This window comes from Acomys minous (genome assembly GCF_964271855.1).
Source record: "Acomys minous genome assembly, chromosome: 10".
NCBI lineage: Eukaryota > Metazoa > Chordata > Mammalia > Rodentia > Muridae > Acomys > Acomys minous.
In genome coordinates this window covers 120,547,449-120,562,357 of record NC_140491.1, presented here as the reverse complement: position 1 = coordinate 120,562,357, position 14,909 = coordinate 120,547,449, and the positions used below count along the sequence as shown (strand labels likewise).

Here is a 14,909-nt window from a genome sequence, read left to right as displayed (position 1 = left end):
GACTGTGGAAGTATCCTCCACTGGTACATTTACTTCCAAAGACCTTTTGGTCGGTCTGGCTTTCTTTGCCTCTGGTTTCTGACCTTTTCCACCCTTTTTAACCAAAGGTGCCTTTTGTTTTTCTAGCCCTTCCACTTTTTTCTGTATTTTGCCTATTTGTTTAGTCAAGTCAGTAATTCTTTCCAAAAGGATAGAGCTTATTGACTCTTTCTGATTTTTTTGGCTTTCTGGTCTCTCTATTTTTTGTCCTTCATCACTACCAAATGCCAAAAATTCTATCCGTTTTCCCATCCCTTCATTTTCATACCTCAGCCTTTTTATCTGTCCAGTCAAATCTGCAATCTTTTCCAAAAGGATAGAACTTACTGACCCTTCTGGCTTTTCTATGCCATTAGCCTGTCTTTTAATCCTTTTAAGCACGAAATATTGTAATAAAAGGACAATGAGAAAACAAAGAATTCCCTCTAAGTATAATGCAGGAAAGAGTTTTGCAACAGCAGTTGCAATTTTGCCAATACCCTGAAACAACATTTCTATCCCGTGGAATACTGAATCTTTCCTCATATCATTAGGGATTGTGGAACCCATTGGGCCCCACGTTGGGCGCCAGATGTTGGCTCAGTTTATTAACAATTAAACTTTATTATACAACCCAACTAGCATATACAAGAAGGAAAAAAAGGTTAAAGGGACAGAAGATTAAAACCTCCTGGAATCCGTTCGGCAGGACGGGTCCTTAGGTGTCTCAGTCCCACGAGCTGGTCCGGTCCTTTCCTCTCTCCCTGCGCCTTCTTCTTCTCTTCTTCTACCTCTTCCCAGTCATATGCAAAGGGAGGTCCCTTCTCCCTTCGAGGGTCAATTAGGAAAACAATAGCCACGGTGGGGTTCCTAGGTAGGCTTCCTGAATTCCAAGCCCAGGAAGGCTCCAAACAGTCTCTCACAAGGTATTCATGGTGTGCCTCAAGGGTAAAGCCCGCCAAGACTGCTTCCACCTGAGACAAAGCTTAATCTTTCCTACAACCTTGAGTGGTTTTCAGTAAACTATATATATGTTATACCTACAAATTCCTCTGTCACAGTGATTTATGTTCCATTGGTTTAAACAATGAAGTGATACAAATGGGTAATATCAGTACCCATGATTCATTATACTTATTCATTTTAGGTGACACAGCAATGTCTTTATGAATAAAAATAGTAATTCTTATGGGAAGTTGTAAATTTTCTTCACAAGCTGACAGCAAAAACATGGCATGTGTTTGAGAATATATGCATGCTAACCTATAAAAAATAAGGTACCCACCTTCTCATAGGGCCGTGTTGTTTGCTTAGAAATCATGTAAATAAAGTGGTACATATTCTAAACTGAGTTATGTAGATACTTGAAAAACCCTCATAATCTAAGAATTCGATGTCAGATCAGATACAAATCTAAGAGTCAACTTACTTCAAGCACTGTTGGTTTTGGCAATTTTAATTCTGTTAAAAAGAAAGGATAAGAGTCTGACTATGAACTCAAGGAAATTAGAACTCTCAACTTCCCTTTCTGTATAGACATGCCAACGTATCCAGATCAGAAAAAAGACACTTGAGAACTTCACTGTGTTTATTGACTTTGTCTTTCCAGAGCAACCATGACACTTGAAAACTTCACTGACTTTGTCTTCTTAGGACTTTCTGGCAGACAGGATGTGCAACAGGGCCTTTTTGTGTTTTTCTTACTTGTTTATGGCATAACTGTAATTGCTAATCTAGGGATGATCCTGCTGATCCAGCTGGACTCCAGACTGCACACACCTATGTACTATTTTCTGAGCAATCTGTCCTTCTGTGACATCTGCTATTCCTCCACTGTCTCTCCCAAGATGCTGGCTGACCTCTTATCTGACCAGAAGAGGATTGCTTATAACTTATGTGCTATACAAATGTATTTTTTCGGGGCCTTTGCAGATATTGAATGTCTCATGCTGGCTGTCATGGCTTATGATCGTTATGTTGCCATCTGCAATCCACTGCTCTATACTATTGCAATGTCCAAGGAGGTCTGTACCCAGCTGGTGGGTATTGCTTATGCTGTAGGCTTGGTGGATTCAGCCATCCACACCTGCTTGACATTCAGACTAACATTCTGCAATTCAAATGTCATCAACCACTTTTTCTGTGACATCCCACCCTTGCTGGCCCTTTCCTGCTCAGATACGTTCATCAATGAGATAGTGATGTTCACATTCATTGGCTGTGTGGTGGGGTGCAGCATTGTCACTGTGCTTCTCTCCTATTGCTACATCATAGCTACCATCTGCAGAATGAACTCTGCTGAGGGCAGACGCAAAGCATTTTCCACATGTGCCTCCCACCTTATGGCTGTGGCCATTTTTCATGGAACTCTGCTCTTCATGTACTTCCGACCCAGCTCCAGTTACTCCATGGACACAGACAAAATGGCCTCTGTGTTCTACACAGTTGTGATTCCTATGTTAAACCCACTCATCTACAGTTTAAGAAATAAAGACGTGAAGGGGGCCCTGAAGAAGGCAGTCAGTATTAGCCTGTGGCCTGCTTGAAATTCTGCTTCACATCTCAAAATGAGTAGAATATTCTGAGATATGTTTAAATGCATCACTATAAGTTTCCCTAGAGTATAATTTTAAAGCACTTTCCTACTGAGAATTGGACGTAATAAAAACAATCATTGTTCTTAATTTTCATTCTAAACCAAAAATGAAGAAGTCATCATTTGAATTTTGCAGAGAGGGTCCTTTAGCACTTTTCCTCATGGTTAAATGATGCCCAAAGGGGCTTAGAAAACTATTCATGTCCACAATTCTTCAGTGTGTCCTCTAGTTTCTAAAAGGGGTCCAATAAATAAAGTTTATGTATGAAAAGTGAATGCTTGATAGTGAAAATGAGTTTTATTTGTTCTTGTATATTTTTGCAATATGCAAATGTACCACTCAATTGATGTCTATAATATTCTGCTCAACAGTTACTAAATGAATAATCACAAGTAAAAAAATAACATACCTGCTTTAGACTCTTTACTGTGTTATTATTATTATCTCATTTAGTTTTTACTATTTTTACTTGTCTTTTCACGTTTAGATAAAGAGGTCTCATTAAAAGGTAGTTATTAACTAAACAACACCTTGCAAAAGTAACAAATCTTGGTGAATTAAAATATTACAAATCTTTCTTTTTATTTTGTTACAGTATATCTTATCTTGAGTTAAACTGTTGCATGTAATTGCAGAGTATACAAATGTATTTATTTAAACACTTAATCATCCTAATTATGAAAACATCAGAATTATATGTGGGAAACAACATGAAACAGGAAACATAACAAAACTCCATATAATATAAAATTTAGAAATGCTATTAACTATTATTAAGACAATCCTACCAGAATGTGGCATATTTTATGTGCACAGTTGGACACTTTTTCATTTGAACAAAGCACAGAAAGTGCTTATGGACACAAACCTAAAATATTCTAAATAATTAAGCTTCTGACAGATAAGTATCTTATATGAGTATATCTTTTATATACCTTTTTCCTATATTTTTTATTTTTATTTCTCATGGTTTAACTCTGCAAAACATTCTTGGAATGATAAGGTAAGTACATAAATTTGAAAACCAAGTAAAGATTCTTTTCCTTGTCAATCACAATTAGATATACTGAATTTTCCTTAGCATATTCAGTATTACTGTTCCAGTATCAAATGATCCTGCATAAAATTTTTTCAGAATTGAAGACCTGATGCTCTTCTGCTTTACTTTGTCATGTGGCACACAATGAAATCTCAGGAGAAACTATTGAGAAAGACTTTTTACTTGGATATAACCTATTGGCAACTATAATGTCTCAGTTAAATCAATTTCTTTTGGAATTGTGAACTATGGCCAGAGCTATGATGCTTTTTACTCAAATGTTTAAATGCTACAAAAATAATAAGTGTGATATTTTTGTTGTTTACTTTGAGTATTTTGTTTGGTTGGTTGTTTTTTGTTTGTTTGTTTGTTTGCTTGCTTCTTTATTTGCTAAAGATAAATAAAAAACAAGTTAATAAAATATTGTTAAGATGATGTAAAGTCTTTGGGAAATGGTAAGTCTATAAAGAGCCCTTAGAGATTTAATTATAGAAATTATAATAAAGGATCCAATAGGTCCCTCTCTCCTTCTGCCACTAAAGTGAAGTGAAGTTCAAGACTCTTTGATCAAGAATGAGTTCCAATCATACTTGTCAACTTTAGGTCTTACTTGTTACTAACAAAAAGATTATCTTTTACTCATTGGTATAGAACTTTGTATATTGATACAAAATAAGATTACCTTTGACACATTGATATAGACTTCGAATTTAAGACTATAATCTACACATGTTATATATATTTCTACTCTAATATTAGGCACTGAACCCATACAACTCAGTTATACTATAAGGCTTACTTCCAATACCTGGATAATGCTATTGCAGCTGATTAGGATAATTAAGTAATAGAAGCCATTTGGTAGTTGATTAAATTATGGCTATGCCAACTACCAGCCTATTTTTAATCACAAGAACATACATCCTAGATATAGATATGATACTATAGATAGATGTGGTAAAATAGTTAGATAAAATCTTCAAAGCCTTAGAGACCCCAGAAATATGGCATTTAAGAAGCTTTTAATATCTTAAAGATTCTTTGACAACAGGACAGGCTAACTTCTGGCAATACTCAGCGTGTTCCAAGAAGATGATGAGCATCAAAGATTATCCTCGTGGAGATGTTCTCAAATGTGGCAAACACACCACTAGGCAAAACGTCCTTGTTTCTACTGCAGACAGAATTCTGTCTTAAAATGGACAAGCTTGGATACAGGTGGAGTTGATGACCAAATTCTGCCAAGACAGGATATGAAATCCTCAATAGTTCCTGTCTCACAAATATGTCTATCAGCTATTTGGAGTAGAAGGCTGAAAATGAGGCTCCAACATTATAGAGAGCTTTGGGTGACTCTTTAGGTAGTAAGCTGTCTTGGTCATTTTTTTCCTTTTTTCTTTTGCTTCTTGAAGCTGCTAACCTACACATCTGGTTCATTCAAGTAATTAACTTTCATCCTTTCTCGTCTCTCATGGGGTTTAAGACCTGGTAGTTTAGTCTTATAATTAACCTAAGATGCTTAGGAATTAAGATGCTTTTAGGTTTAGATTTTGAGTTGGCAGTGATGAGAGAGGACAGATATTGATTTTCATTCAGAATGTTAGACACATCAAGATAGGAAAGATGTTTTCTACAAGGATGCCAAATGCAATTAACCAAAATACCTTGAATGTAACATTCATATGATTCCTAATTGTTTTGTGGTTCTTCTTGCTGTATGTAATTTTTCTACTTACATGTAATAACATAAAGGTATATACCAATTAAATAAATAAATAAAGAAAGAAAATTAAAAAAGAATGAGTGCCATAAGCACTCACCGCACATAACCTTTATTTGCTTTTTTCCAGAGTTGTGAGATTTACTAATATGTGGCATTTTGTATGAACGACTCAAAAAGACAAGAAAAGCAACATGGCTGTAAACATGTTTCATTTATGTTAAAGATTATGTAAAATGTGGTGGAACATAGTTGCTAATATATTGAAAGAAATATATATGTCAATAATCAACTTTTTTCTTTCTCAAAGCATATTTTAATTTATTACCTTAAACAATGTTCTGACACAGATAGCAATCTTATTTTATTATGTACAAAATGTGACCCAAACAAAAGAAAAATTGAAAGCCATCAATGTCTAACAATACAATGAGCTAATTCAGTATTGTTCTATGATGACTGATGAAGGTGAAGTTGAAAATTTGTTCCATGGATTTATTTCAAGAACTTTATGACTTAAAATGAAGCCTGAGCAGATTACTATCCAGTCTGCATGTTGTACAGAACTGTGGATCACAACTAATGAGGTTTGTTGTGTGAAGTGAGCCTAGTTAAATGTTCATAACTTCTTTCCCTCACAGCCTTTGTAAATCACACCTTCCTTTCAAATGTCTTTTAATGATTGTAGGTAAATATGACTGAGTTAATTGTATCAATCTGGAAAGTCTACATACTCGCCATAACATATTTAGGTCACACACTGAAGAGAGTGCACACAGACTAAGAGAAAATGGAAAACCATCTAAAAATAAGTTGGTGGGAAAGATAATTCTTGAATTTTCTGACATGTACAAGCCAAGTTGATCTTGCTAATAAAGCCCTTGAATATGCCAAATAAATTTTCAATCTTTTCAGTCTGATATTATTATTGCTAAGCTAGGTAGTATTTGAGCAATGTTTTCATCCAATTCAACATATTTATCCCTCATTGCCATCCAAATAAAATTAGTAAAATATAATGCTGTTGAATAACATCACTAAAGAAACAATTTATTCACTTTCACGGTTTTAACCTCACAAAGTTGGATTTCAAAATAATCTTTAAACAACTCAATGGTTAATGAATCTGCACTTGAAGTTGTGTTGCTAGAGGTTGCAGGTGTGAATAATTTCTTTGTTTATATAGTTGGGAAGATACAATCATTAGTTTAGTATGTAATTGATGTTTTTATTTTTCCACATTTCATGTCAAATATACAATGCAGTTGTTGATAATATGAATGTGAAAAAGCAGTCCTTAAGCAAAGAATAACCATAATCTCATGTTGAAAAAAAAAGTTAAACAAATAAAGTTAGAGTAACAATGGATTTGCAAGAAAGATAATTGTGTATAACTTACCAAAGGGAGCAATTATACATGACCATTAAATAGATAGGGAAGGAAAGAGAATATACTTAGGAAAATAACATCAACTATGCTCCATGTAACCATAGACTTTACAAAGGCTCTTTTCTTTGCTCTTAAGCTACTTTAAACATCTGTAAATCTAAAGGGGAAATAGACTAGTAGCCAATAAGAATTTTACAACTTCCAGATGCTCTGAGTAGAATTGCTCCTTTCTTCAATGAGTCTAAGTGCCTGCACTCGTTTTTCAGGACAAGGTCACCTGATGTGATGGCAAAGAATAAGATCAGTGGGAGGATCCATAACAACACTAAAGCTTTGGAATTTTATTGAAAGCAATAAGACTTTTACACTTTTACCAGAAACAGAATGTAAAAGCAGTTGTTAGGATCAGTACAGTTGAAGTTGCCAGAATGCAATGATGTTGTGAGGCTACACAGGGAGTACACAATCAGTGTCTAAGACCAGTTGCCCTGTCAAGCGTCCATGCTTCCCTGACTTAGAAGGGAACATACAGAGAAACAAAAAGTGGCCTGAGTGTATCACTGCCTGAAGCAGTGCATTGGTTCATCAGAACTGAAAGACACATTGTGCCTTAGAAGCCATGAACTCATACCTGGAAAACCTATGACATAAGCCTCTCAAAATAGGTAGGCCAAAGCCAACTCCATGGTTCCCTGAAGGCAAGCATATCCTTAGCTATGGGACAGGGTACCTCAGTCAGGGTTTCTGGTCTCCTGAAAATTGCATTTATAACTTTAGAGTTAGTCTGCACAAACTTCATTCTATAAAAGTTGCAAGGCTGATTAAGAGCTATTTGTGGGGGATAGAGAGATGGTTCTGATATTCCAGAGGGTCTGAGTTCAATTCCCAGCAACTACATGGTGGCTTACAACCATCAATATTGGCATCTGATGTCCTCATCTGGCATGCAGGTGTACATGATGATAAAACATTCATACATATAAAATAAATTAAAAATAATAAAAAGTAGCTATTTGCTTTAGTATTTTATGCTCATGAATTACATTAGATGACAGCATTTATGATTATAGACAAAAGATGATGCAGTACGAAAGAAAAAACACACTACAGAAAAGTGCTTAATGTAACCTAATGTTCATGTTTTTTAATCCAGAGTTAATTATGCAGCCTACCCTCAGTCTCAGAGAGAATACTCCTGCAACTTGCTCTATCACCCTAGGCTTACTGGTATTTGCCCATAAGTTTGGCTTATGAAAATAATGTTTCAATAAGAGGCCAAAAATGAAAAACCCTGTCAAAATGAGAAGAGTAAAAAAAATAAGTAATTGTATAAGTCCCTATCACATTGAATTCAGTAAAACACTAGACTAGCTAGGTTATTCTAATAATCTCAGAACCCAGAGGCAGGGATTCATAATTTCAAGGCCAGCATGGAAAACATAGTTAATAGCTAAAACTTTCATAGGAATGAAGAAATGTGGCGGGAACTCTGAATAATTATTTAAAACAATCTTTTGCTTTTAATTTTAACCAAGGCCTCCTTCACATCCTTGTTCCTCAGGCTATAAATCAGTGGGTTCAGCATTGGAATCACAAGGGTGTAAAACAGAGATGTCATTTTGTCTTGATCAAGGGAATAAGAAGAACTTGGTCGAAAATATGTAAAGAGTAGAGTTCCCTGAAAAATGGCAACTGCGGTCAAGTGAGAGGTGCAGGTGGAGAAGGCTTTGAACTTCCCCTCAGTAGAGTGGATTTTTAAGATTGAGGAGATGATGTAACAGTAAGAAACAAGGACCCCAGAGATGGTGCTCAGTTCCAGGAAACCGTAAATAGTAAATAATGCCAGCTCATTTACTTGCGTATCTGAGCAAGAGAGCAGGTAAAGTGGAGGTAAATCACAGAAGAAGTGGTTGATCTCCTTAGACCCACAGAAACATAAGCGGAATGCCAAGCTTGTATGTATCAAAGCATCTGATGTTCCTACCAGATAAACCCCAGCCATGAGGATAGAGCACACTCTGCTGGACATGGTTGCTGTGTAGAGCAGGGGGTTACTGATGGCCTGGTATCTGTCAAAGGCCATGACTGCCAACAGGACACACTCAGAATCTGCAAAGGTGCAGGAAATGAAGAACTGCAGAGCACAGCCCCAGAATGGAATTGACTTGTTGTTGCCAAATATATCTCTCAACATCTTGGGCCCAATTGCAGTGGAATAGCAGAGGTCACAGAAAGAGAGGTGGCTCAGGAAAAAGTACATGGGTGTATGGAGCTGGGGATCCATTTTGATCAAAATGATCATACCAAGGTTTCCCAGAAGATTCATGAGATAGACGAGTAGAAATATGGTGAACAGCAACCCTTTCATCTCAGGTTTATTGGTGACTCCCACAAACGTGAATTCATTCAAGGAACAATTTCCTATATCCATTCTTTCTTCCAGTCTGTATTTGAAAATAATGCAAATTCATTTTTACCTCTGGATAGCAATGTTTGAGGTAGAACATAATTTATTTTTTGTGTATCATATACTATAAAAATTTCTGAAGCCTGTTATCTCTTTCAGCCATTTCTTTTTTCTTTCTTTATCTCTTTGTTGTTTGTTTGTTTGTTTGTTTTAAGACAGAGTTTCTCTGTGGAGCCTTGACTGTCCTGGACTTGCTTTGTAGACTACACTGGCCTTGAACTCATAGATATCTGCCTGTCTCTGGCCACCTGATAGCTCAAGTTAAGGCATGCACCACAGCACACATCTGTAAACTCTTTTAACCTATTTGTAATTACAAAAAAATTACTAGTATCTGTGATATACAGTTGAAACACTGAGCCTACCCACCATTTGTGGTCCATGATTTTATTCTTATTCTGTAATGCACATAATGTCTACATTAGTTGCAAGAGATTGATTTGGATATTTTAGTTCTCTTTTGATCTTTGGACACTACTAAATTAACACTGATGTTATACGTAAGCTATTCTTTCAGAAGATATTATTTATATACTTTAAGATAATAAATACACAAAGTTATATTACTCTTAAAAGAACACATTATATTAAAAGCATTTTATTGGTTTAGACATAGTCATTGACTGATTACTATAACTATAATAACTAAATATGCTTGATAACATTTATTACATTACTACATTTATTACATTTACTACTAAAATTATATTTTTGTTTTATTTTATTTTGAAATGCTTTTATTGAATTAAAGATACACCTTTTCCTCTTCCTTTACTCCCTCCAGCACAACCACAGTTAACTTCCCTCAACACACTTCCTTCCTTGCATTCACTCTCAAATGATAGCAATCTTTAAATTATACACATATATAATTTATGCATGTGTATATGGACAGATATATAGAAGTATAAAATATTCTGAATGTTTTTGCTGTTTATGTGTATATGACTGCAAGGCTAGACTTTTTCTTCATTTATGTTTAATGCTTTATCATTTACTAAGATGTTAGATAACTTTTATTTGATCTTTGATTTTAGAATCTGTTATGTTTTACAATGGTACTCCTTACCCAGCAGTGACAGTGCTCTCGTGATAACAGATAATGCTTCTGGCAAGTTAAGTGGCTAAAAAAGAGCATCCAAAATTTTTGTCACATACAACTGGATTTCACTACTCATATTTTCTTTATACTGACAAAGAGCAATTTGAGTGGGATCCAAGAAATGTTCTAAAAGGCATCTTCTTTTTTTTTTTACAAGGAATGTGTGCATTTTAATGTGTATGTTTTACAGGTGAATATATTTGTACGTGCATGTGTTTAGATGACCATTTCTCCTTTTTAGATTACATATATAATATGGAATATATTTCATGCTTTACTGACATTGCATTTCATTATTTGTGACACATTAAGTCAGTGTTAGCTTGATATTTAAGTCATTTAAATGTGTACAAATGGTCATAAAAATAGAAGAAGTGGGGATTTCTTAAATAGGAAGACTCGCTACCCTACTGGTACTCTGAAGTTCTGTGAGACTCATGATTCTGTTTAAAATGTGTTTTCATTCATTGGATCTGGTAATCTTTAAAATAGAGCAGGCAATAAAATCACCACTGAAAAATCTATTCCTAAAGATGTAAAAATTGAAATTGTTTTTGCATTACCCTGTTTCTGAAAATACATAGATACAGATACTCACCTGAGGAGAGGAGAGGAGATTTAGGTTTCTCAATACTGTTATGGTGATATTTAATTGTTCCAACTGCTATTTGGGGACTGAAGGTTGTGAAACAATTTCCCCCAGGATTTGTTGTGAATAATTAGTTTCTTCTACATTCTTCTCTGTAAATGCATCTCTATCTTTAGCAAAGATATAGTTTGAAGTGTTTACTACTTTTATTAATTATTTTTATATCAATCAGGATACTGCAGAACATACATATGCACACACACACACACACACACACACACACACACACACACACACGACATAATATACCTGAAATCTAAATTTTTCTCCCCAAAGAAAATATCCAGTAGCTCAAACTTTATCCTTAATCATTCCCTACTCCATTTTTGTTGAGAATTTCCTATGTTGTATTAAATTATTTGCTTTACTATTCCACTTAGAATACCACTCTATTTAAAATTACTTATTTATTTTTATTTTATGTGTATGAGCATTTTTTCCTGCATGAGTTTATGTGTACTGCATTATATTTATTGCCAAAAAAGGCCAGATGAGGGCAGCTGATCTCTCAAATCAAAGTTATAGGAGGTTTCCAGTTGCCTTGTGGGTGCTAGAACCCACAGCCAGTTCCAGTGTGCCCCCAGAAAGAGGCCTCCAGTTCCTATAATATTAATGCATTAAAAATGACATTGTAAAAATCTTGTCTTTTTTAAATGCCCATAAGAACACAGATATTTCCTACCACTATCAAATTCCAGACCATTTTCCTCATTCTGGTATAATCATATGTTTAGTGATGAGATCTAATTTCACGTCATTCTTTACAATTAATACAGTTACTGAATTTGCAAGATTTTGTTTTGATATAAAACATCAAATAGAGAAGGTATTGCTGGGCTGAAACTGAATTTACACGGAAACCAGTTAGATACTTGGTGGATTCTGATCATAACTGGGGTTTGCTAGGATTATATAGTCATTATTACGCTGAGGATCACTTTAGTGACCAATCTTCCAAAAATGTCTATCTAAACGGCCATAAAATTTTATGAGATTTTATCTGCATCTATTAAAATGATATCATTTTATTCCTATATACTAATAAAAGATTAAAAGACATTTATAGTGTTAGGTCTACTAACTGAGAGTAAGAACCACTGACCCAAATTATGGTCTAATTAAGCAAAATTTAATTATTTCCACAACATTGCAGCTGAACAGCTGTTTCTCCCTAAATCTGGGTTAAATAGATCAGCAAGTGAACTTTCTACCCTCTATAGGACAAAACCAAAAACTGAGTTTTTACAGGATGGATTAGTGGCATAGGAACTTGACAAGCATAACACAGAAGCAAATAACATTTTAAGATTTCTTGGCAGCTGTGGTTTTATGAGGGGTGAAAGTTAAGGCATGCTCAGGGTGTGGCACAATTCAAATTCCAGAAAACAGAAGCTTAAGTTTTACAGTAAACTGAAACTTATTATGAGGTAACAAGATAGCTTCCAATTTTAAAAACAAAGTCACTCTGGTCCATCAGTAGATTTCCATCTTTGTATTTAGTAAGATGATCCTTATTTCCAACCTCTGTAATCGTTAATGTAATTCAATTTCAGACATGCATATTTTAAATACTTTTGTATTCCATAAATAAACCTCTGTATCAAAATGAAGATAGCATTAATGAATAATTTAATAAAGTTTCCTGATACTTAATTAGGAATTTTTAATACCAATTTTTAATAAGAGACACTAACCTATGAATTTATGTTTGTTTCATTGTCTTTTCAGGGTGTATTCTGTCCCAGCGGTTATAGCCTAGGTGACTCTTGAGCATTTCAAGTTGGAAAGAATAGCCATTGCACCCCATTCCTTGTCAACTTAACAATGTTGAGACAGCTTCACATCACTTGTCTCCATCATCTTGTGACAATGTTACAATGAAAAATACATTCAGCCAAATAACTTAGCTCAATATTCATTAATTGTTCATGCACCTTAAGAGTTTAAAATCTTAACTGTGAATTACTATGCACGGACTAAACATAAAGAACATAAAACAAGGTACGTCCTCCTAAAACACAATACCCCTGAATAGACATTTCTAGTCCAAAAGAGAACAATAGGACCATATCAGAGAATGATGAATGAAAGAGAAAATGAAAAACCTACAGACAACCATACCAAGATCAAAATCCAGCAGGCCAAATATCAACTCTTACAGCCCCATGTCTAGTGCCTGGCATTCATTTACATTTATCTGCATGACGTAGGATTTCAGCAGCTCTTTGAACTCTCAGACTGAAGCCTGCAAACCTCTTTCTGGAGCCAGCTACCTGGAGATGTATAAGGAAGATTACACTTAAAATTTTTCTAACTTTGTCCTAGTTTCTTCTTTGTTGCTGTTTTTAAAAACTCTATCTGAAAGCAAATGATAGAAGGGAAGGGCTTATTTCAGTTTATACATCCAGGTCATTGTCCATCATTAATGGAATACAGAGCCAGAACCCAGATATATACTGTAGCAGAAAACAAGCTGGAAAGCTACTTTCTGGACCACACAGTGTCATCAGGATCAGCTACCTTTCTTTTCCATGCCAGGGATTGTGTTTCTCCCTCTCACATCACTCAAGACGATCTCTTATAGACACGCATAGGCAGTCTCAACTGTGAAATTCCTTAACTGATGCTCTGTCTTCCCTGATAATTTATGTTGTGTCAAGTTTATCACACACACACACACACACACACACACACACACACACACACACACAATTCATGTTTTGTATTCTTGCCATGCTAAGCATTACCTAGCCCTAGATAAAGTCAAAGACTACCACAGTCATACTAGTTTTTGTCTCTCTTGATCCACATCTTATAGGTATTTTCCAGTATAAATTTAACTTGAAATTTTTGTTCTGGCATACCAGGTTTATGTCTAGAGTAATAAATTATAGTTCCTTCTTTAATGAGGAGCTACATGTACTCACAGGGGAGTAAAAGACCACGAGTAAAATTAATCACATGTTTTCATAGCAACAAAGCCTAAAGGGAAGAGGATGCAGGCAAGTAATTCTCAAGTGATACATGATATAATATAATGCATCCTTCCTGTTCTGCCACCAAAAATCAACTCGCCTTAGGTAAGTGAGCTGCTGAGATTCCAAATCTGGTAAACTAAGATTAAAAATTACCTTTGCACAAAAGATCTAAATAATTTTAAAATTAATCAAGTTTCAAAGCCTAGTTGGGTCAGTATGTTTAAAATCTATTTAAAATACTATTTCATATTCAGTACGCAAAGATTCAGACTTTGCTTAGTAGTACCTATAAGATGAAATTTTAATTATCTTAATAGATTATTTGCAACTAGTATTTATCCATTTCAATTTCTGTGATATATATGTTATATGGTATATATGTAAAATCAAGGACTGTATTTTATTTATCTAAATCTTCTATTGTCTTTTAATAAAATTTTATTAAAATAAATATTATGGAACTATTATATTAAAATAAAACTTTGTAAATTTTAAATCTTCATGAGCTACATATCATAAATATGCAAAATATTTCATAAAGATGAATCCCTATATTCTATTATTCATACATTATCTAAATCAAACACAGTAGGAAAATCATAAAAATTTCCATAATTGCCATATAAATAAAGGCATATGTCTTGGTAGTCTTTATTTATCCTCACAGTGTTTGCATGTTTCTAAAATTAGATATACAATATCTTCAGATATGCAAATATGTATGACTTTATCTTACCCAAGTGGATTATTTTAGCATTTTTCCTTGAATGATTAAAAAATCTATCTTTGGTTCCAAATGCTACCAGGAAAAGTCAATAAGCATGATGGCCAAACCGCCACACATATTTGGAAACAAAAGTATTCAGGAATTATTTGTCACTCATGGCATACTAAGAAAAGAAACTTTGTTCAGAAATAATGGAGTATATTTGTTCTTTTATGGTGATTA

The 14,909-nt window shown here is 34.5% G+C and overlaps 2 protein-coding genes across 2 annotated transcripts; one reads left to right on the top strand and one right to left on the bottom strand.

The window, feature by feature from the left end:
* Window positions 1-1,517: 1,517 nt before the first annotated feature.
* LOC311607370 (olfactory receptor 5W2-like) lies at window positions 1,518-2,564 on the top strand (the record flags this gene model as incomplete). The annotated part of the gene is made up of 1 exon (XM_084799022.1): window positions 1,518-2,564. Exon 1 carries the CDS (start codon window positions 1,635-1,637, stop codon window positions 2,562-2,564), a length of 930 nt encoding a protein of 309 aa, XP_084655148.1. The 5' UTR covers window positions 1,518-1,634.
* Window positions 2,565-8,265: 5,701 nt separating this feature from the next.
* On the bottom strand, window positions 8,266-9,195 carry LOC311606858 (olfactory receptor 5W2-like; the record flags this gene model as incomplete). The annotated part of the gene is made up of 1 exon (XM_084798263.1): window positions 8,266-9,195. The coding sequence occupies one exon, from the start codon at window positions 9,193-9,195 to the stop codon at window positions 8,266-8,268; it is 930 nt and encodes a 309-aa protein (XP_084654389.1).
* Between the last annotated feature and the right edge of the window lie 5,714 nt (window positions 9,196-14,909).